The sequence below is a fragment of the Lepus europaeus genome, chromosome 11, assembly GCF_033115175.1.
Source record: "Lepus europaeus isolate LE1 chromosome 11, mLepTim1.pri, whole genome shotgun sequence".
Lineage (NCBI taxonomy): Eukaryota > Metazoa > Chordata > Mammalia > Lagomorpha > Leporidae > Lepus > Lepus europaeus.
This window is the reverse complement of record NC_084837.1, coordinates 37,338,629-37,363,143: the sequence shown is the minus strand read 5'-3', so window position 1 is coordinate 37,363,143 and position 24,515 is coordinate 37,338,629. Positions and strand designations below refer to the sequence as shown.

The following is a 24,515-nucleotide window of genomic DNA, read 5'->3' as shown; positions in this document are numbered from 1 at the left end:
AGAGAAATCTGCTATCTGCTGTGTGTGTGTTTGTACGTTTGGGGGCAGGTATCTGTTGTTTCACTTTCTAAATGTCTGCAACAATTGGGGCAGGGCCTTGCTGAACCCAGGATCCTGGAACTCAATCCTGGTTTCCTGTGTGCATATTAAGTACCCCACTACTTGAGTCATGAATTGCTACTTCCCTGGGTACATATTAACAGGAAGTTAAAATTGGAAATGGAGTCAGGACTTGAACCTAGGCACTCTAGTATGGAATGTGAGTATCCCAGGTGGTGTTTTAACACTGTGCACACACCCCCCTTAAAATATTTATTAGATAGGTGAGGGTGGGGGAGAGGGAGAAAGAGAACAAAAACCAACCTGCACTCATTTGCCAGTTCATTCCTCAAATGTCCACAGAGCTGTGGTTGGGACTGGCAGGTAGGCAGGAACTCAGTTTAGATCTCCCATGTGGGTAGCAGGAGCTCAGTTACTTGAATTATCACTAGTACCTTCCAGGAGCTTCATTGACAGGAAGCTGGAGTCGGAAGCCAAGGGTAAAATCCAGGAACTTGGTGAAAAATGTAGATGTCACAAATGGTGTCTTAACCACCAGACTAAATGCCCATTCTCCTTTTCCTTTCTTTCTTCCCTCCCTCCCTCTCCTCTTTCCTCCCTCCCTCTTCTCCTTCCTCCCTCCCTTCCTTTCTTCTTCTCCTTCTCCTCCTCTCCTCCTCCTTCTTCTTCCCCCCTCTCTCTCTCCCTCTCTCTCTTTCTCTCTCTCTCTCAAGATTGATTTGAAAGGTAGAGTTATGGGAGCAGAGGTGATAATATCTTCTATCTGCTAGTGCACTCCCCAAATGCCCACAATAGCCCGGGGTAGGCGAGACTGAAGCCAGGAGGCAGGAACTCCACCCAGGTCTCTGCTGTGGGCAGCAGGAGCCCAGGTACTTGGATCATCTGCCACTGCCTTCCAGACTCATGAGCGGGAAGCTGGACTGGAACAGGACTTGAGCTGGTACTCTGATCTGGGATGTGGGCTTCCCAAGCAATAGCTTAGCATGCTGTGCTACTACTCCTACCTCATCCTCTGTTTTATGTATCCTTTTCAATGAGCACATGCAAGTGGTAGTTACCACTATTGAAATATTAATATTGGGATTTGAAGGTTGCAAGATAAGTATTTATGGAAAATGTGGAAAAGCAGAAAAGTTTCTACTACCCCATTCTTTTAGCGAAGTTATTATTATGTAAATATATTTCCTTTTAGGCTTTTTTTTTGGTAAATTATTTTGTATACAAACAGATCTCATTTCTACCACTGATATTTCCAAAGTATATATTGTTTTCAGAATATTTCTACTTTCTTTTTTTTCTTTCTTTCTTTTTTTTTTGACAGGCAGAGTGGATAGTGAGAGAGAGAGACAGAGAGAAAGGGCTTCCTTTTTGCCGTTGGTTCACTCTCCAATGGCTGCTGCGGCCGGCACATCTCGCTGATCCGAAGCCAGGAGCCAGGTGCTTCTCCTGGTCTCCCATGCGGGTGCAGGGCCCAAGGACTTGGGCCATCCTCCACTGCCTTCCCGGGCCATAGCAGAGAGCTGGCCTGGAAGAGGGGCAACTGTGATAGAATCCGGCGCCCCGACCGGGACTAGAACCTGGTGTGCCGGCGCCCCAAGGCGGAGGATTAGCCTGTTAAGCCATGGCGCTGGCCAAATATTTCTACTTTCTTTGCAATGCTGTAGATTTTACTATTTGAGACAGACAGTCCCTGATCTTAAAAGTTTCTCTTGGAATGTTAGTGCTATGCAATGAAAGATAACTTTGCCATGAAATTTAGGAAGTAAATTGAGGTGTTTGGTTATGGATCTAAGAGACCCCAAATCCTATTCTTAATGGGTCACCTTTCCCACTGACATGTCCTGACTCTATGCAGGAAAAGATTAAGGCCAGGAAATGCACATTACCAGCTAGAGTGTTGGTCCCATTCTTAATGTAACACTGTGATGTGCTAGGACTAACATAAGCAGGACTCCTTTGCCTGTGTCAGGTGAGTTCATGTAGCTTGAAAATAAGTCATTTGTTGTCTGCTTTATTCATTCTACATTATTTAGAATCTAGAAGGGAGTTGTGGATTTTCTATTCCTATAGGAAGAGCAACCACAACGGCACGAACCAGGTAGCAATCTGTACCAGAGTCTAGGGTAGGAAACCCTTGCTGGGTAACTTGCTCCCAACGGCTGATGTCGCCCTGTAAGGGGGAGAAACGACTGGCTCCTAGCTCGCTCTCTCTCTCACTATGCCTTTCAAAGGTAGGCCTTGAACCTTTTGGTAGACTAGGAAGGAAAGGGCACAAAGCTGCAGTAATTCAGAAAGAAGAAGATAGTGAAGTTAATGTTTGGGTTGCTGACATTTTAAGCACATTCTATACCATTTTAAAATGTAGGGTAATCAACTTGGATTGTGAGCAGTAAATTTAACACGTCATGTAGACCAATACTTTTTTTTTGGGGGGGGGACTACACTATTTTCCCTAGAATATCTCCAAACTAGAATGAGTCTTTCTTAGTAAATTGTCCCCACGGAAAAGAGAGCATGTTACTTTCCTATAAAATTGAATGTTTAAGAAGCATAGTATTTTGTAGTGTTGATGGGGTGGATAGAGAAATGACATCATGCTTTAATGGGCTGGGCCTTTAACCTGCGCAAATAACAACAGCTAAAATACTACGAGGAACATTATATAACATTTTTAAAATAAGGAACTTCCTTGAGCACTTTAGAAATAATTTCTTTTAAGATTTATTTATTTGTCTGAAAGTCAGAGTTACACAGAGGGAGGAGAGGCAGAGTCCAATGGTTCACTCCCCAGATGGCCGCAACGGCCGGAGCTATGCCAATCTGAAGCCAGGAGCTTCTTCCGGGTCTCCCACGTGGATGCAGGGGCCCAAGGACTTGGGCCATCTTCTACTGCTTTCCCAGGCCATAGCAGAGAGCTGGATGGGAAGTGGGGCAGCTGGGACTAGAACTGGCGCTTCAGGCCAGGGCATTAACCTGCTGCGCCACAGTGCTGGCCCCAGAAATAATTTCTAATATTCATATACAATAACCTGGATAACAGGAAGCCAGTGATGATTTTTAATATGAACTCTTAGTATGGATAGAGTTGAATTTTCCAAGGTCCAGTTTAGTGGTAGTGCTGAGTAAGGAAAGGAAGCTACTTCCAGATGAGAGCTATGTCTTGTAGCATGGTCTTCTTTTTGGGAATTGGCAGTTCACATCTTAGAAATTAAATCAGAATTTGGAGAAATAATAGGATATTTAGTTCATATTATCCACACTACAGGGTACATGAAGAATCCTAATTGTAAAGATGACTCTTCAATGAATTGATGAGTTCAATCAAGAAATGTGGATGTGATAAATAAAAAAATGCAAAAATAGGAAACATTTTCCACATCTAAGTTTTAAATCTATGTGTATTTATTTTTGGCATGTGCCATAAAATGAGGTATAATTTTCTTCCCAAATAGTCAGCCAATTGCCTCAGCACACTTTTTGAACAATCATTTCCTTTTTCACCAATTTAATGCTGTCATTATAACTCATATTATTTTAAGTTTATTTTCTCTCGGTCTACCTATTGATTCTAGCAGCAGTATTTTTTGCTCTGATTCTTATATGCGAGTAAATTTTAGTTATCTGATTATTTCTCTTTTGAGGCACTCATGCTCCCTCATTTCAAGTTTTTGTCTAATCTCTCCTGCTTGTTACTTTAATGAGTTGAGAATTACTTTCCAAAGTTCAAAATATCCTGTTTAGATTTTTGCATTGGCACTAACCCAACACAGTATGTTAAGAATACCTTATGTAATTAAAATACTCAGACTTCCCAGCACAAAACATTATGTATTTAGTTCAGTCTTTCTTTTATGTCCTTCAGTAAAATTTAACAAATATTCATATAATTTAGTATATTTCTTATTATATTTATGCTTAGATAGTCTTAAAAATCATGAATGAAATTTCAAATTTTATTTATTTATTTATTTTTAACAGGCAGAGTGGATAATGAGAGAGAGACAGAGAGAAAGGTCTTCCTTTTTGCCATTGGTTCACCCTCCAATGGCCGCCGCGGCCGGCGCATCTCGCTGATCCGAAGCCAGGAGCCAGGTGCTTCTCCTGGTCTCCCATGCGGGTGCAGGGCCCAAGGACTTGGGCCATCCTCCACTGCCTTCCCGGGCCATAGCAGAGAGCTGGCCTGGAAGAGGGGCAACCGGGACAGAATCTGGCGCCCCAATCGGGACTAGAATCCGGTGTGCTGGCGCCTCAAGGCGGAGGATTAGCCTGTTAAGCCACGGCGCCGGCCTCAAATTTTATTTTTTATTGGGCCATCGTGGTATAAAGCAAGCTATTGGCTCACATATATGTATGTATGTTCTGAGTTTTCTAGGTTGATAACCAAATCTACAAATGACAGTGATATTCCAGAGGTGTTTCTGCTTCATTATTTTATTTTTTTCAAAGAACCTTGGTTATGGCTTTTCTAAAAAATGCTGTTCTAATTTATTATTTCCAGTTTTTATTTTCATTGTTGTACCCACATTCTTTGCAATGCTCCTGTTCTTGGCTTCTGAGAATATCTATACTGTTCATTTACCTGACTCCAGTTGTTTAGGGCCTTCACCTCCTACAGGTGAGCCAAGAATCTGTCATTGGCCCCCCCCTCCACGGTTCCTGTTAGCCTGGCTTTTGGTAATGATCTCAGAGTTTTTGAGACCTCAAAATCTACCTGTTATCCAAATATCTGGCTGTGCTAAATAACAAACGTTTTATTATTATTATTATTATTATTATTGTAGTTAAATACTCGTGACAAAATTTACCTTCTTACCAATCTGAAGTGAACAGTAAATGACATGTTTTATGATGCCTTTGGGTAGGACCAAGACGTCATCAGGTGATTCAAAGTCCCTGTTTTATGAGTTATCCTTAATTGTTCCAATTTATTCCTAATCAGTGGTCCAGCCCTTACCCGTTTTACTTTATTTCTTTTAAAAACTCTGCTCCGTGGCCCCACAAGCTCAAGCTAGAGGCTCCCACTGTAATTCTTTCCTCTACTCAGTATTACAATCCCATCGCGCTTCTCTGAGCTACAAAATTTGTGTATTTTCTGGTAGATCCCAGGAAGAAGTAGGAACACCTGGCATTTAGGCCTCTCCTCTGGAGGCTCCCACCTCGTTCTCTCCCTCCTCTCTCCTGAGCTGGGCAGGGCTGGGAGGTGCCTGGGACCCCTGGGGAAAGAGAGGGTCACAGCTGCCCAGGCAGGAGCTGGGATTGGGCCCTTGCATTACCAGAGGCTTTAATTTTCCCTTTCTCCTCAGAGAAACTGCAAATGGGGGATTGAGGGGGAAGGCGGGTGGCACTCTGAGTCACACTTGGTCTGCATTTTTATCCCAACAAGCAGCACGTGAGTTGGACAGACACCAATAAAAGTCCTCTATTTTATAGGTCAAATCTGTCAAGATGTCCATGATCCCGAAGCACTTTGGACTGAAAACCAGAGAAGAATCGTACATGTTTAAAGAGCTTGAGAAGCTTCGCCAAGAGACTAAAAAGGATTTTCTCCGATCCAGGCAGAAGCTGGAATCCAAGCCGATTTTAGATGAAGGCCCCGTTCGCCTCCTCCAGGCTCCGGGCTGGGGCCGTCCGGCGAACCAGAAGCGGGGTTCCTCCCCTCGACCCGGAGGGCTGCAAGCTCCCCCGTCGCCCAGGGGCCCCGGGGCCTCCGCGGCGGCCGTGGGGCCGGACACGCACGCCTGCGCCGCGCGCCCCGGGGGCCTGGGCCACGCAGCCGCGCCGCCGAAGCCCCGAGCGTTTCGCCCCCGGGAATTCTACTTGCGGAGCTCGGCGTTCCGCCGCTACCCTCTCCAGAAGCCCCCGGTTATCGCCGCCGGGGTGGGCACCTCCAAGCCCTTGGTGCTGCTGCCGCCGCCCGCGCCGCCGCTGAGGCCGAGAGCGCTCCCGGAGGCGGGGAGCCCGCGGCCCTCTGCGTCCAGGCAGGCCCTCGAGCTGGCGCGGGCCCACGAGGTCACCGAGGAGGTAGCTCCGCCCGCAGAGACGCGCAGGGCCAAAGCCAGGAAGACCAGCTCCCTTTCCAGCGAGGACAGCGACCTGGGCCCGGGCGGCCGGTGGAAGCAGTTGATGGTCACCACCCACTTCGTGCGCCGGCTGTCGGTTGGCGAGGCTGGGGAAGCGGCTGGGTCCGTGCTCAGAACCCAGCGCCCGAGCCGCCTAACCAGCGAGGCGCAGGACGCCGCCTGGCTGTCCCTGCCGCCCCGGCGAGCGACCCCCAAGTCCTTCAAGGAGGTCCTCACCTCGCTGCAGTCCGAGGCCCAGCAGGCTTCCGACCAGATCATCAAAGAGCTCATCCAGAGCATCCTTGGCCCGAACTACGACTTTAAAACGGAAGTAGGTGAACTCCTAGTGCCGGTAATGTTTCTCCTGGGTAAATGTACGTCCCATTAGGTTCATACAGAATTCCTTCTGCGTAATGTTTCAGTGCACACGAGGCGTTTTCACACACAGCACTGTGGCTGGCGTTCAGCGTCCTTGCGTTCTTTAGAATTTTTGACTTTTCCAACACCAAGGGAGTGTCTCCTGCTTTCAAAGTAAAGAAACTCCTTGGTTTCAAGAACATGAACTAGTTTGCAGAAAAGCAAGGATTGAAAGAAGTTTATTTTGGTACAGGAATTGAAGTCCATGGGTAGGTTTTTTTTTTTTTTTTCCCCAGAATATACACTTTCTTTGAACTTCTTGAAGACCTCTTACACATCCTTAGTAGCTTTCTCTTTCAAAGGCTTTGTGGTGATTTAATCTTGAAATAACAGAATAGGCATTATAAAAACTCAATCCTTTCCAGTTATAGTCATCAGTGTTAGTAGTGAATTACAGTAAAAGTGAATGCAAATTCCAAGAACAGTGTCATACTATTAACAAATTTAATTTACAACAATTCTGAAATATTTTCAGTGAAAACCATTTTTTTAAATGTTTAAAAGTATTTTTTTCCCTAGAGACTTATGAATGCTTCTAGCACTGTAAAGTCTTTAAGTGCCTTTTTGTCCCATCAACAACTACATGATGTAGGTAGATACCAGTAGAATCTCTATTTTACATAGCAGGCCTTCTTGCTTTAGTGATGCTAAAGGATTTGCAGAGTGTACTACATTGGATGCATGGTAGACTTGGGATTCCACCCCAGGTAGTCTAATCCCAGAGACTGCTCTGGAATCATGCCCAGATTTCAACAATTTGCACACACACACACACACAATCTATTTGAGAACAAGTTGTACAGTTAATTTTCATAATACAACTCTTTGATGACAGAGGTCCTGCATGGGGAGTAAGTGCCAGTGACTCCTATTAATTTAACAATTGGCACTCTTCTGTATGAAGTCAGTGATCATCCGGGGCTCTTTACATGAGCTGCTATTGCTATGGAAGCCTTCTGAATCCACAATCTCTATCAGTATTTAGACAGGGCCATAAGCAAAATGGAAGTTCTCTCCTCCCTTCAGAGAAAAGCACATCCTTCTTTGTTGGCCACTTCTTTCCACTGGGGTCTCACCCACCGAGATCCTTCATGTAGGACATTTTTTTTTTTTTTTACTACAGTGTCTTGGCTTTCTGGCATGGACATTTAAAATAAAAATAGAAGCAGGGCAACTTGAGCCCCACACTCAAAGAAAGAAAGGAGACATCCAGTGTTCTAGGAGAATGACAGTAAGAGGGAAGGAGATTCTATTACTTTCTTGGCTGCAACTCCAACTCTCTTGTTAGTACACAGAAGACTGCTGCCACATTATGTCTTTAAAATAGTTTCAGCTGCAGAACACAGTCTTGGCTGTGATCTAAGGAATGTGATCATAATGGGAAACAAAAACACGTATGAACAAGAGTCCCCACTGTTATGTTTGACCTGCTGTTTGTGGGCAGAGTCTTACAAATGCTCTCAGTTAAGACCCACCCTTCTTTCCCTGGTTGCTGAGCAAGATTGGTGTGACTGCTCAAGCCATTCCAAAATGGGTGTTTTCAGCTTCTGTGAAACTATGAGATAGAGTCATCAGGGATGCCCACTGAAGAGCCTTACCAAAGAGGAGAAGAGTTTAAGTGCCCTGGGATGGACCCCATACGTTATGACATAGTTAAGATACTTGGAAGTGAAGAGGAGCCAATATTAGGAACTGGATAAGAGGTCCTGAATAGTTGAGGAATGTAGTATGCAGGGCAGAACCTGTAAGAAAGAGTACATTTTACAGGGCTCAAGTGGAATTGGGGAATAAATGAAGGGAGAGCATCAAATGACTGGTGTACATTAGAATAGTGATTTCTGTTTTCCTACCAATACTCATTTCTCTTGTGGATGCCATTTCTCTGGTGCTTCTGTTACCTGAAGTGCTGTACATAGGAGAGTGGTGTGGATCATGGAGCGTTAGGATCAGGAGTCAGGAGCCCTAGCTGTGTGCTGCATGGCTTGGGCAGTATCAAGTGTCTTAATCCCAATCCTGCATTCCATTGTCTTGATTTTTTTTTTTTAGTACAGTTTGGATTTTATTTGTGCTTTTTAAAATTTTGCTTCTCCCGACTCCTAACAATTCCAGAAAACTGAGCTTGTATTATTTGGAGTAAAAATAGTTTCAGAAATTTTATTAGGGTGAGAAAGGAGCAGTGGGTGGGTGTGTGAGAGTGATAAATGTAAAAGTGGTATTTAAATTATGATTTTAAAAATTCTTTTTGAAAAAGATTATTTATTTGAAAGAGTTACAGAAAGACAGAGAGAGACAGAGAGAGATACAGGTCTTCCATCTGCTGGTTCATTCCTTAAATGGCTGCAATGGCTGGAGCTGAGCCAGTCTGAAGCCAGGAGCCAGGAACCTCTTCTGGTCTCCTACGTGGGTGCAGGGCCCTAAGGACTTGGCCTGTCCTCTGCTGCTTTCCCAGGTGCATTAGCAGGGAGCTGGATAGGAAGTGGAACCGGTGCCTGTATGGGATGCCAGTGCTGTAGGTCTGGGCTTTAACCAGCTGTGCCACAGTGTCGGGCTGATTTTAAAATTCTTAAGATTGGAATATTATCATTTGTTTTTAAAATTTGAAGGCATAGGGACCGGCACCGTGGCTCACTTGGTTAATCCTCCGCCTGCGGCGCTGGCATCCCATATGGGCACTGGGTTCTAGTCCCGGATGCTCCTCTTCCAGTCCAGCTCTCTGCTGTGGCCCAGGAGGGCAGTGGAGGATGACCCAAGTGCTTGGGCCCCTGCACCCACATGGGAGACCAGGAGGAAGCACCTGGCTCCTGGCTTCGGATCGGCGCAGTGCTGGCCGTAGTGGCCATTTGGTGAGTGAACTGACGGGAGGAAGACCTTTTTCTCTGTCTCTCTCTCTCACTGTCTATAACTCTACTTGTCAAAAAAAAAAAAAACTTAAAAAAAAATAAAATTTGAGGGCATATATAAATGCCAAGGGAAAGCAAGCATGGCTCTTTACTATAGAAATCTTAAATTGGAACCAAACAGCAATCCCAGAGGGAAAGCCAAAGAATAAGCCAATGGCTGAACTGTATCCATTAGAGCTTGGACAAGGCCAGTATAGACCCAACATTCAGAGTTCCATACACAATTACATGGGTCTGGGGGTACACAAATGCTTGAAGACTAAACTTAGCAGTCAGGACTGGCACTGTGACACAGCTTGTTGAAACCATGGCCTGCAGCGCTGGCATCCCATATGGCACCAATTCAAGTCCCAGCTGCCCCACTTCTGATCTAGCTCCCTGCTAATGCACCTGGGAAATCAGCAGAGGATGGCCCAAGTGCTTGGGCACCTGCCCCAATGTGGGAGACCCAGAAGAAGCTCCTGGCTCCTGGCTTCAGATTGGCTCAGCTCTAGTCATTGCAGCCATTTGGGGAGTGAACCAGTGCATGGAAGACCTCTGTCTCTACCTCTCTCTGTAACTCTGTCTTTCAAAAAATAAATCTGTTAACTTAGCAGTCAAATGTAGGTTTGACATCAAAACCAGGGTTTCTCAATGTTGGCATTTTTGAAATTTTGTACTAAGTAATTCTTCATTGTGGGTAGCTGTCTTATGAATTGTAGGATAGTTCAAAGCATGCTTGGCCCCCGTCCACTAGATACCAGTAGCACCTCCCAAGTGTTTGATGACAAAAAATGTCTCTTGAGGTAGGCATTTGGTTTAGCAATTAACTTGCCTGTTACGATGGTCAAATCTCCTGTTGGAGTACTTGCATTTAATCACAACTCTGGCTCCTGAACCCTGTTTCTTGCTAATTTGGATCCTGGGCTGCAGTGATCTTGGCTTAATTAGTTGGATTCCTTTCAATCCTGGAAGACCTGGATTGAGATCTTGACTTTGTTCTGGCTTAGCCCAGTACTAGCTATTGTAGACATATGGGTGTGAGCGCTTTCCCTGTCTCTCTGCCTCTCAAAAACAAAAACAAAACAAAACAAAAATGCTCTGTGTGCTGTCAAATGAGTTGCTGGGGAAAGGGCAAAATTGCCTCATTCCCCTCCACTCAGGAGAGAACTGCGGACTTAAAAAGTCTGAGTACACCGTGGCAGGGGAGACAGGAGTACTGTGAAGTCCTATGCTTCTTTTACTGAGAGTTTAGTGTTATCATTCATTCTCAACTGCATTCTAACTATATAAGGCTGGCATTCAGAGATCACTTAACAGATGCCAACTGAGGATAAGGGAACCAGGCCATCCTTGCTTCTGACATGTATGGTGGTTTTTGGTCCTATAGCTCAAATGAAAATTGGCTTCACATGACCTAGGTAAGACAGAATTCATGCTCAGAGGTGTCTTACAAGCAATAATGCATAGTCCATGGGAAAATGTTACATCATAGAACTTATGCCTACTTTTACTTCAGGGAAGATGAAATAAATAAACTTTTCCCTATTCTTGCTAAGTACAAGCACTGCACATTTATATTTAAAATAAACATGACAAGACTCTAAAAGGTAAATATCAGAAGACAGATTGAGTAAGGACTTTAGGACACAAAGATTGGTGCAGTGATGATTTTACTGGGTTTTCTTTTTGCCTAATAACTCTCAGACCTGTAGCTAAAGAGTCTGGTAACTTAGGGATGCCAGAGGGTACAGATCAACAACAATGAAAAAATACCCTCTTTAATCAAAGGAACAGGAAGAGGGCAGCCTGGAAAGAAAGAGAGCTTTCTTGCTTTCTTTCTTTCTTTTTTTTTTTTTTTTTAAAGATTTATTTATTTGAAAGCGTTACCCAGAGGAGAGGCAGAGAGAGAGAGAGAGAGAGAGAGAGAGAGAGGTCTTCCATCCGCTGGTTCACTTCCCAACTGGCTGCAATGGCCAGAGCTACGTCGGTCTGAAGCCAGGAGCCAGGAGCTTCCTCTGGGTCTCCCATGTGGGTGCAGGTCCCCTTGGGCCATCTTCCACTGCTTTCCCAGGCCATAGCAGAGAGCTGGATCAGAAGTGGAGCAGCTGGGTCTTGAACTGGGGTCCATATGGGATGCCGGCACTGCAGGCGGAGGCTTTACCTGCTACGCCACAGCACTGGCTCCAGAAAGAGAACTTTCAAACAATAACCATGCTACTGTAGCCAATCATGGGGAAACCAGTATCCTTACTCCCACTTCACCAGCCAAGCCTGAGTTGGGAGCGTAGACTTTCATTCTCACCAGGCCCTAGCATGTTGTCGCAGCCTCTTCCCACAGGGGTGATGTCAGTGGAAAGTCCAGATTTTCAACACTGTCCAGCAATAAAGAGGCTCCCTACCCCCTGCTTCTGGGGATCGGGGAAGTAATGAGGCACCCTTATTCCTTCCAACCAGGATGATGTCAACAGAAACCTAGTTGGGAGCTAGCACTGTACTCCCACCCAGCAGTAAAAAGGATATTCACACCTATTCCCAGTGAAGGCTGCACAGGGAACCTGAGCATCTATTAATACCAACAAATAATGAGGCAGTGCCTACCTTCCTCCAACTGTCCCTATTAGAGTATTGCTGGAGAAAGTCATTTAAAACAGACCCAGACTCTCATAATACCTAGGCATCTTTCAATAGAAAATCTCTTGTCATGCAAAGAACTGGGAACTTCTCAACCTGAAAGGAAAAAAGGGGGGCAATCAATAGATGTCAACATTGAAATGACAGCTCACTAGGCTAATCCTCTGCCTGCGGTGCCAGCACACCGGGTTCTAGGCCCGGTCGGGGCGTCGGATTCTGTCCCGGTTGCTCCTCTTCCAGTCCATCTCTCTGCTGTGGCCCGGGAGTGCAGTGGAGGATGGCCCAAGTGCTTGTGCCCTGCACCCCATGGGAGACCAGGAGAAGCACCTGGCTCCTGGCTTTGGATCAGCGTGGCGCGCTGCTGGGTCTTAGTCCACCCGTACAAGGATGGACTGGGTCCGAGGAAAGGTGAGTGCGCAGCTCGCCCGTTCCCCAGCCTCCCGATCCTGGAGACAATCAGACGCAGCGGGGAGCCAAGTCTAGCAAGGACTCATTTACTTCCTGAGAAACAGAACCTTTTATAGTACAAAACTGCAGAGTCATTGGGGCAGGGCTAAGGACCAGCCAACCACTTAAAAATTCACCTTACGGGGGGCTTTCTATAGGACTAGCCATATGTCTATACACTTGTTACTAGTTTTGTTACCTCCCCTGATGTTGCGCAACCAATCAGTTTTAGTGGTAAACAACTTTGGATTCCGCCCACCTTACTTCCCCTGGGGTCCATCATGTAACTAATTTCCCCACATATTCCCCCTTTTTTGTTTTAGCACGCGGTCCCTGTCTTAGGTTGCCCCTGGCCATCCTTGCCCTTACCCGTCATTGGTAACCCAGGCAGCTTGGCCATGAGCCCTGTCTTAGGTTGGTGCAGGACGCTGGGTGCTTTACCCGTCTTGGGGTGTCGCGTGACTTGTTATTATGGGAGCGTGGTGAGCTTTCTCCACCGCCTGTCTTAGGTTGTTCCGGTCCATCCGGAATCTTACCCGTCGTTGGCAATGTGGAGAGCACAGGGGACACTTCTCCAGTTCAGGGGATCATAGCCCTTTGTGGCTAGCAACCTCTAGTAATGAACCTCAACCTGTCTTACCCTTGTTGCCTCTATGTGCTGTTGTATAAACTGTATAAGCCTATTGGCATGGGCCAATAGCAAGGATTAAAAGCAGGGTAAGAAGAGTCCAAGAAGAGAGAAGAGGTAGGGCAAGAGTCCATTAAGGCCCGTCCAAAGGAGGCTTTCTTGGAGTTCTCTTCGTCTTTTTTAGGTCCTCCTGAAGTGTTTTGATGATCACGTTTGGGTCATTGAATCCCCCGTCACTGGGCTGGGCACTTCAGGATCACAGTGAAGAGTAGCGTCCACATCATCACCTGCCTCTGGATCTCTGTCCGTTTCTGGAAGAGGAAAGACAAGGGGATCTCCCTCAGGGGCAAACTGCTCCCTGGGTGGGTTGTTACTTGCATCGGGCATAGGCCTGATATTTCTGGCCGGTATTCAAATTGGAGTCAACTCCCCTAGGGGGAACACACAGCCAAATCCTCTTCCCAACTGAATCAGTGGGTCAGGCCCTCTCCAGAGTGGGGTGAGAGGGTCTCTCCATCTAATGAGCATCTGAGGTTTAGCGGTTAAATGTCCCCAATGTTTTTGGAACCTTGACTCCCTTGACCCTTTCGAAAAATCTAAAATATTGATAGTAAACAAGGCCTTATGTAACTGTAGATGGGGGGTAGCCACTCCCCCTTTTTGTTTTAATAACTGTTTTTTGAGGCATTGATGTTTTTTGTTTTTGTTTTTGTTTTTTTTCCACCATAGCCTGTTCCTGTGGGTTGTGAGGAATTTTAGTAGAGGGCTGAATCGTTTTATATCTTGGCAGCACTTTTAAACATCCCAATTGGTTATTATCTCTGTATATCTTTTGATATCTCCAGGGGCCCTTTTGAAGATACCAAAAGTTTAGAGAATTTAGAACTTTGATTTTTAGAAAGTTTGTTAAAGGTGCCAAGAGAACTTAGAGTATCTGGTTAGAATAGAATTCCTGAAATGATAGCCCTTTATTAGACAGGATGATACACAATAGATTACCTTGACAGAACATGAATTTTATGTTTTTTGTTATTGAATAAACCAGAAATAAACACCTTGAACATAAGAGTTAGTACACAAAATCCTCACATAACTTAGAACTATTTAACAGAGCTAAAAAGGACCTAACTTTAGAAATGGCAGAGTAACCCATTAATCAGACACTGTTAAAATAGACGTTACAGTTTTTGCAAAAACAGATTCCAAGATTTACGACTTAGACCATTTCCAGATATTTACTAACATTAGTGCACATTTTTTACTTCAGCTTTAGGTCAATGTAATTTTGGCATTAGCACGTAACTTAAAGAAAACTCTGTAAACAATTTTAAAGTTGTAAACCTTTTAAAACCTTTCATGACTTGCTCACACCTTCTGAAACTTTATACCTGTAGTTACTTTTACATAGTCTTGAATTGTCATGTATGGACAATCTATGAGAATACATGCTAACAAACTCAAAAAGTCTCTCTTATAAGACACTGAGTTATTAATGAATACCACACCATTAACTCCTCCTGGACAGCAAACATGGACACTGGTACATGTTTACAACTTTGAAAAGATCTTCATCGTTAAGAGAAACAAATTTAAAGCATAAAACCGAGCAAGTGAGCTACCAAGCAAACCGAAGGGCTTTGGCATTAACTTAATTCTCTGAACCAATCTGTATTGGCTTACTTTAGTTAACAATATAAGGGCTTGTATACACAGAATTTACTCATTTTTGTAAGGCCACTCTAGCTGGAAAGCAAGAACATGAATACAGTACAGGTCTGACATTATTCACAACATTTTAATATACCTTGCATAATTTGAATTGACTCAAACAGTTGTTACTTTAACAAATTTAGAGTCCCATCCTTTGAGAGTTCCAGGGATCCTACTGGAAGTCCCAAAGTTGTTAGACTCCATTTGAGAATTTAAACTGTTAGAGAGTCAAACCACTCAGCCAAAAACTAGCACGTATAACCTGAGTATTTTAACCAAAGCTGTGGGGTAGATCTGATCAGAGTTAGGTAATCACTTAAACATTAAAGACAGACAAATCCAATAAAACACGAAACCTTCAAGACACGTGCAAACTCTTAGATAAGTTAACTACAGCAGCACAGAAAAGAGCTGGTCATCAGCATAGGAGCCCATTGCTTAGGACAGGGAAACACATCTGAAACAAAGCGGCAGGGAATGAGAGACTTCCGTAGTGCTGGAGAAAAAGTCTTATTAACTGCAAATAAAGACTCATTAGGTTGGAAAGGGTTAATGGATGAAGGTTTTTGTTCCTCTAGGTAAGGCCAGTGGTAGCCAAAGGCATTTTTTCTTCCCCCTCCTAGTGAGGACAGCATTGAATTGTAAATGGAGAGGAAAAAAGCAGCCCAAGAACTAGTCTCCCTAGAGTATCTGGCTGTGGCCTGCATGGGTGCAACAGGCTACACTGACTGGAAGAGAGTGCAGAGAAAAGCCATGGTCCCCCATTTACAGGGAAGACTGTGCACGTCGGGGCCTAGCAGGACTGGCTGTGGGGTTGAGTAGGCATGCTGTTTACAAGATGGCGGCGGGCGATTCAAGGGAGGGGAATAACCATAAAGGGGTGGCCACATGGGCGGAATTGGAGGCGCAGTGTGTTGAGGCAGTGTTGGGCTTTTAGGGGTTGCCGCCACACCAGAAAGCTCCACCTTAGTTTTAACTGCCTCTGGGGATTTATGAGCCTCCCTCAGGCCAGTGCAGGCCTTCCGATGATCAGCATTCATTCCTTCCCAGACGAGCATTTTAACAAACTGACCCCGAAGGTCCCCAGCCAGCAACTTACGATGGAGACTGTGTTCGACCCTAACTACAAAATCTGGCAATGACTCTCCCAGCTTTTGTCGCACCCCTGCGATGGGAGATTCTGTGGGCCCCTCATCCAGCTTGTACCAGGCATTAAGTCCTGCCTGCCTCACTTGTTCTCGGTATGGAGCAGGCAGCGCAGCTTGCTGGACTCCCATAGAGAACCCTTCCCCCGTCCCAGTCCCAGCCAGCATAGCATATGTAATAGGGATAGCTGGCTGGGCTGCTCGGTTAGCTTCGGCTCTCACCCGGCACTCCTCCTTAAAGAAGGCACACCACTTTATGAATTGTGAACTCGTGAGGACTGCTTTGGCCACGTCCAACCAGTCCTTGGGGACGCATGGATGATAGGCTATATCTTGTAGCAATGTTTGTGCCCAGGGGGAGTTTGGGCCATCCTCTGCTACTGCCTTGCGGAGTTCTTTGAGGTCCTTGGCCTCCCACGGGTACCATTCCAAGGGCCTATTAGCCCCCGGAGCTAAATTAACAGGGTAGGCCTGAGGCGGCGAGTTCCTAGGCCCAGAGTTCAATTCCTTACACTGCTTTATGTCCACCGGACAAGCTTTCGCATAGGTTACCTCCCCAAGCCCCTGTCTTTCAGTGGAGGGCTGGCCATTGGGATTTAGGTCACACAGGTCCCTCTGTGGGGCCACACAGAATGACGCTCCCTCCTCGCTCCCAGGCGCGTATGGCGGGGGCCTGGACTCCTCCGAAATGTAGGTGGGGGGAGGAAATTTTACTTTTGTTCTAACCTCCACTGTCTGTGTCTCCTCATCTTTCCTACTGTCGATATCTTCCTCTGTCTCTTCTGTATCCCAGACTGCCTTAAAAATAGAATTACCCATAATAAAGGTTTCACTCACCCTGAGAGACCGCTTGGCCTCGGCCGAAATGTAACTGTTCGGGCCCCACGTTGGGCGCCAGATGCTGGGTCTTAGTCCACCCGTACAAGGATGGACTGGGTCCGAGGAAAGGTGAGTGCGCAGCTCGCCCGTTCCCCAGCCTCCCGATCCCGGAGACAATCAGACGCAGCGGGGAGCCAAGTCTAGCAAGGACTCATTTACTTCCTGAGAAACAGAACCTTTTATAGTACAAAACTGCAGAGTCATTGGGGCAGGGCTAAGGACCAGCCAACCACTTAAAAATTCACCTTACGGGGGGCTTTCTATAGGACTAGCCATATGTCTATACACTTGTTACTAGTTTTGTTACCTCCCCTGATGTTGCGCAACCAATCAGTTTTAGTGGTAAACAACTTTGGATTCCGCCCACCTTACTTCCCCTGGGGTCCATCATGTAACTAATTTCCCCACAGTGCGCCGGCTGCAGTGCACCGGCTGCGGCGGCCATTGGAGGGTGAACCAATGGCAAAGGAAGACCTTTCTCTCTGTCTCTCTCTCTCTCTCACTGTCCACTCTGCCTGTCAAAAAAAAGAAAAAAAAAAAAAACCAAACAAACTTGAAATGACAGACGTTAGACTTGCCTGACAAAGACTTTAAAGTAGTTCTCAAAAAAATGTCCCAGTGAGCACTTATTAACACACTGAAAACTAATATAAAGCAGAAAGTCCTAACAGAGGAACAGAAAGTCTCAGTAAAGAAGCAGAAGGTATAAAGATAAACCAAAGGAAATTTTTAGAACTGAAAAATATACAAACTGTAATAAAATCTCAATGGATGGACTCAACAGTTGAATGAAAGAATGGAAGAAAAAAATCAGTGAAGTTGAAGGTAGAACAATACAACTTATCCATGCTGGACAAGAGAGACACTGAGAAAAGAATTGATAATCTTAACTGACCTGTGGGACTGTAATCTCGTGCTGTCATAGTCAAGGAAGGAAGGGAAAATGAGGGCAGTTCTGCAAAAGAACTCAAATAATGACTGAAAACTTCCCGTATTTGACCAAAGACACAAACCTGTAGACTTAAGAAGCTGAATGATCCCCAACAAAGAAATACAGACCAAAACATGTAATAGTCACACTTCTGAAAGTCAAAGAAAAATCTTGAATACAACTTTTTAAAAAATATTTATTTATTTATTTGAAAGTCACAGAGAGAGAGAGAGAGAGGGAGGTCTTCCATCTGCTGGTTCACTCCCCAGTTGGCTGCAATGGCTGGAACTGTGCCAATCCGAAACCAGCAGCCAGGAGCTTCTTCCAGGTCTCCCTTGTGGGTGTAGGGGCCCAAGGGCTTGGGCCATCTTCTACTGCTTTCCCAGGCCATAGCAGAGAGCTGGGTTGGAAGTGGAGCAGCCAGGTTTCGAACCTGCACCTATATGGGATGCTGGCACTGAAGGCAGTGGCTTTACCCACTACACCATAGCACCGGCCCCAATAAATAAATCTTAAAGAAAAGAAAAGGCAAGAGTGGCTATAGCAATTTAAACTAAAGTAGATTTCAGAGCAAAACATTTTTACCAGAAACACAGAGGACGTTGTAATAAAGGGATCAGTCAAGAAGACAAAGAAATCCTAAATGTGTACATGCAAGATTTCAGAGCTCCAAAATATGTGAAGTAACAACTGAAAGGAGACAAATCCAGAATTACAGTTGAATTTCAATAACTGACTGAGAAACTAGATACAAAATACTCAATGCTATAGAAGAATTCAAAAATACCATTAGCCACTAGACTCTAATTTGTAGAAACTGTACCAGACAACAGAAAAATACTTAGCCTTTCCAAATAGCCATGGATCATTTATTAAGATAGATTATATCCTGGTCCATAAAATGAACCTCAATAATAATAAAATAAATGAATAAATGTGAAATAACTAAAATCATACTCATTGTGTTCTCACACCACAATGAAATCATATTAGAAACATAGTAGAATGACAGTAAGAAAGTCTCCAAGAAGTTGGAAGCAATGTAACCCTGGATAATCTATGGGTCAAAGAGGAAGTCTCATGGAGATAAAATAAACTGAACCAATTTAAAATAAAAATATTACACATAAAAATTTGTGAGTTATGGCTAAAATATGGTTGAGGGGGAAATGTATAACATTAGGAAAGAGGAAAAGTGATCAACAATCTAAGTACCAACCTAATGTTTTCAATACTGTTTACTGAAATAAATTAACAGGTATCAACTTTTAAGCAAAGTATGGCATTTGATCCCAGAAAATTTTTTATAGCTATTGATAAACATATTACCATATATATATAGAAAGGCAATGGAAGTAGAATAGCTAAAATCACTTTGAAAGTGAAGAAAAAAGTGGAAAGTATTAGTGTATGCTATTTCAAGCTGTATTGTATAGGTACAGTAATCCAGATGATGCGGTCTTGGTAGAGGAAGAGTTATATAGATCAGTGCAACAGAATAGAAGACAAAGAAATAGATCTGGGGCTGGCATTGTGGCTTAGCGAGTAAAGCCTCCGCCTGCAGTGCAGGTGTCCTATATGGGCATCCATTTGAGTCCTGGCTGCTCCATTTTTGACTTAGCTCTCTGCTGCTAATGTACCTGGGAAGACGTTAGAAGATGGCCCAAGTGCTTGGGCCTCTGCACCCATGTGGGAGACTTGGAAGAAGCTCCTGGCTCCTGGCTTCGGATTGGCCCAGCATTGGCCAATAGTATGTTTTCATTTTTATAAAGAAAAGTACCTTGTACATGTGAGTATGTACAGGACAAACAGGAAGTATCGATTAGTCTGGGAGTTAAGAATATACTGTTATTTCCTTGTGAATCTCCTTATAGCATAAAAAAACAAGCATAAGATTTTATAATGAATCTGCTAATGCTGTTAAGTATTTTATTTTGAGACAATTATAGATTCACATTTAGTTGCAAGAAATAACACAGACAGATCTCTTGTACTCTTTAACCAGCTTTTCTCAGCGGAAACACTGTGCAAAACTACAGTATGATATCCCAACCAAGATACTGGCCCTGACAATTCAGAAACAAAAACATTTCCATCATCACAGGACTTTCTCATGTTGTCCTTTTAAAGCCACACACACTTCCCTGCTGCTCTCCCTATCCTTAACTCCTGGCAAGCACAAATCTGTTCTCCATTTCTATAATGTTATCATTTCAATAACATCTTTTGAATGAAATCATACATTCTCTAACTTTCAAAGATTGGCTCTTTTGCCTCAGCATAATTGGAGATTAATCCAAGTTGTCATGGATATCCATGCTTCATTGGTTCATATGGCTGAGTAGTACGTACGTTTGCTCATTGCAAGGGCATCTGGCTTGTTTCCAGTTTTTGGTTACTACTGATAAAGCTGCTATGAACAGTTGTCTCAATTTTTGTGTGAATGTAAGTATTCCTTTCTCTGGCATAAATCTCAGGAGTGCAACTGCTGGGTCACATGATAATAGGAAGCTTACCTTTTAGAAAACTTCCAACTGTTTTTCAGAGTGGCTATATCATTGTTTATATTCTCATCAATAATTTGTGAATGATATGATAATGTATCTCAGATCCTTGCTAGAATTTGGTGTTACTGTTATTTTCTATTTTAGACAGTCTCATAGTTGTTCAGTGGTATGTCAGTGTGTTTTTAATGTGCAATTTCCTAAAGGTGAATGATACTGAACATCTTTTCTTATGCTTATTTTCCATCTGTATATGCTTTTAAGTTCATGTCTTTTGCCCATTTCCTTTTTTAAAAAATTATTTATTTATTTATTTATCTGAGAGGCAGAGAAATAGGCAGGCAGGCAAAGATCCTATCTGCCAGTTCATTCCCCAAATGTCTACAATGGCTTGAGGTGAGAACCAGGAACTTAATCCAGGTTTCCCACATGGGTGGCAGGGACTCAAACTCTTGAGCCATCACCTCCACTTCCCAAGGTCTGCATTAGTAGGAATCTGGAGTCAAGTGCCAGCGTAAGATATTGAAATTTGGTACTTCCATATGGGATGCAGATATCTTAACTGTTAGACCAAACACCCAGCCCATTTTGTCTGCTTTCTAGTTGGATATTTTACTGCTGAGAGTTCTCTATAAATTCTAGATACCAGTCCTTTGCTGTACATGTGGTTTGCAAATAATTCCTCCCAATCTGCAACTTGTCTTTTCATCCTCTGAACAGGGTCTTTCACAGAGCAACAGATTTTAATCTGGAAAAAGTCCAATTTGTCAATTTGCCTTAAAGAATCATTCTTTTAGGGATTCCATAATAAGAATAACAATCACACTTTTAGTATCGAACCTCTGCACTCTTTGCCTGGTCTTAGATTCAGAAAAATTTTTCCTATTTTTCATGACAGTGTTGTAGCTTCACACTTAAGTCCATGATCTATTTGATTTAGTTTTCATATTCGAGAAGACTTTGGTGGATGGTGGAAGTTCATTTTTTTTTTTTTTTTTGCTTGTGTAGATCCACTTGCTGGTATCATTCCTCCATTGAATTCCTTTGGAACCTTTATCAAACCAGTTAAGCATATTTGTGTGGATCTATTTCTTTTTTTTAAAAAAAGATTTATTTATTATTTGAAAGGCAGAGTTACAGAAGGCAGGGGGTGGGGTGGGGAGGGAGAGATCCTCCACCTGCTGGTTCACTCCTCAAATGTCTGCAACAACCAGGGCTGGGTCAGGCCAGAGTCAGGAACCAGGAGCTTCATTTGGGTCTCCCACGTGGGTGCAGGGACCCAAGCACTTGGACCATCTTCTGCTGTTTTCCCAGGCACATTAGCAGGGAGCTGGATCAGAATTGGAGCAACTGGGACTAGAATTGGCGCTCATATGGGATGCTGACACTCTAGACAGTGGTTTAACTTGCTGTACCACAGCACCACAGCACTGCCCTGGTTCTTTATTTTTCAGATTTCATCTTTTCCTATATTAAGAGCAAATTTTTTGCACACTAGAGGTATAAAATCAGAGAACCTACTAGAGTCTGGGCAGAGAAAAGCAATCTGTATTGTTTTGATACTAGTACAATTGAGAGGGACTTGTTTGAGCAAAGCTTTTCTATTCAAAATGACAGACGAATTTGTTACACTTTGTGTGTGCTTTATTCTCTAAGATGTAATCAAGAAGCTTTCTAATTATTGCCAGATCAGTTCACAGTCTTTTTCTGTGAAGCTTTAAAATCTCTCAGATAACTTTGGATGCTTTTGGTTAATACATAATACTTATATGTTAAATTTTCATCTTTTTTAAAAAGGACAATATTTAGTTTTTGAAGAAAAATTCCCGTTTGTTTAGCTGGTTTGATTGTTCCAGTGATTTTGAACCAAGCTAAAAGTTGTTGTTTCAAAATGAACTTGTTCTTTGTTGGATACAAATGCAGTTTAATTTCCATGAGAATTTTCTTGAAAGGTTGGAATACTTGAACAATGAAATGTGAATTTAGTGTAGAATTCAGATTTTTTTCCCCTTGTTTTTTAGTGTAGATGCTACCTAGCAATGACTTTTCTCCTTTTTCTTGTATAATTAAATTCCTTCATTTAAAGGCCAGGTGCATTTGAATCTGCAGAGTGATCCGTTTCATACATACCAGGGTTTAAGTAGGCTAGACCTATGAGATGAAATGAAGATTTAAAAAAGTTATTAAAAATATTTGCATCTTCTGGCTATTTCAAATACAGTTATCTGGATATTTAGGATAAAAACACACTCCATCTCCTGGATTGTTATTTTAATATATAACTTATTTCCAGTCTTGTTTTTATAACAGACCTTCTGAATGCTTTTGAATGTTAAGGACTGGTCCAAGGCCTTAGAATCTCCTTGAGTAGCATTTACAAGAGTGTTAACTGCTTTTAAGTGTATGCTTATGATACCTGCAAGCCATGATTTTCATTTATTTTGTTTAAAATTAGGGAATGAAAAAACCTAGAGGACAGATCTTAAACAACTTAAAACAATTTTTTGGCATGTGAAGTGGCTATCGGAGCTTATAATAATATGGCTACCTTGACAGCAATTTGTACCAAATAAATATCTCAGTTGGTTACTCATTGACTTACTGTACGTGGGAAACTGTTTATTTTTTATTACTGAAAAGTACAGTATTTGGTTGCAGTTGAAGTCAGCTGGTTCTGTAGCTGTAAACAGCCTGAAGCTAGGCAGCTGTATTCTTTTCAGTGTTTGTTTTATAGCAGAATAGGTAAACATGTGGGTTTTAAGGATGGATAGATAAATAGTTTTGACAGTAAAATGAAAATCTTGTGAAGTAGCCAACCACAATCATATTTAAGCATCTCTTATCCCAAATGAAAACAGTCTAATAGACTATACAGCATATTTTATCATTATGTCAGATAAATGCTTAATTTTAGGCGGAATATTCTTTTATAAGTATGTGGTTTTCTTAGTCCATTGCTAAGTGTGCTGAATCTTATAGGAAAGAGGAAAAGCTTCACTATTTTTTCTGTATGTATTATTTTTATGAGTTTTGGGGGGTATGGTAGGGAAAAGGTTAAATTTTTAGTCTATTTCATTAAATTAGAAATATATATTTTCATTTATTAACTTTTTTTGGTCACATTTTACTTTGTGTTGTTATTTGGAAAAGAATTTTTAGAGTCCTGGTGATAAATTTCAGCAAAGTGTTTTTTTAATCTTCACTTTTCACTAAAATAATGTCTAGAGCTTGAAGGTAATGATTTTAATTTTAATTATATATAACTAAACTGAAAATTCATGAGAAAAAGTGGCTTTTACGAGGCCACACAAATAAGCAGCATACTTGGGGCTAGGACTGTTTAGTTTTTCTGCCAGCCAGTCCAATATAGTTTTTATTCATACTGTATCATCCTGATAGCACTTTCTTTTCTCCCTTTTCCTCCATCTTTCCTTCCTATTTTTCTCATTCCCTAGTACCCAGAGCCCAGGTATCCAGAATTATTTCTCACCTTGACTTCTTCTCTTTCAGATGTCTGCTTTAGTGGGAGGACCCTTGTACTCTCCTCTGGTGACACGGGCCCATAGCCTCTTGCTATGAGCTTCCGAGCCCAGGACGTGTGTAACTCAGCAAGAACCAAGGATTTGCTCACAGATCCCTTTAGTATTTGTAGAGATGATGGGTATGGCACAGGACTCAGGCTGGGCGCCTTTTGTTATCAAAGTGAAAGAATACAGGTGGGAGGAATTACAGGCAGTGGTGACATTAGTGATTGGTTTTATGATCACTAACTGGTAATATTCCATCAAAAACCACTGATTCTGCTAACTCAGGTTGTTGTTAATATGAGTAGGAGATAAAATATCCTCTGCCTTCCATTTTTCATGTCAAAGCAGAATAATAGACTGACCCATTTTCACTTACTCTTTTGTTACCCTCTAATACTCTCTTTTTTTCACATTAATATGATATTAATACAAAGAAAAGATTCAATGTAGTTCATAGACATAACTCTAAGACTATAATGATATTCCTTTCCACTCCCTTTCTCTTTTTTAGTTTTTTTTTTTTTTTTAAGATTTATTTATTTATTTGAAAGAATTACACAGTGAGAGAAGGAGAGGCAGAGAGAGAGATCTTCCATCCCCTAGTTTACTCTCCAGTTGGCCACAATGGCTGGAGCTGTGCCAATCCAAAGCCAGAAGCCAGGAGCTCCCTCCAGGTCCCCCACATGGTTGCAGGA

At 43.0% G+C, this 24,515-nt stretch overlaps 1 protein-coding gene across 1 annotated transcript in view; it reads left to right on the top strand.

Annotated features, from left to right (window-relative positions):
• The window catches only part of TTC6 (tetratricopeptide repeat domain 6), a 267,326-nt gene that overhangs the window by 21,244 nt on the left and 221,567 nt on the right, over nucleotides 1-24,515 (top strand). Inside the window, exon 2 of the mRNA XM_062206582.1 lies at nucleotides 5,491-6,450. Coding sequence (XP_062062566.1) covers nucleotides 5,506-6,450 — 945 coding nt within the window. The 5' untranslated portion in view covers nucleotides 5,491-5,505. The remainder of the gene's footprint in view (nucleotides 1-5,490; nucleotides 6,451-24,515) is intronic.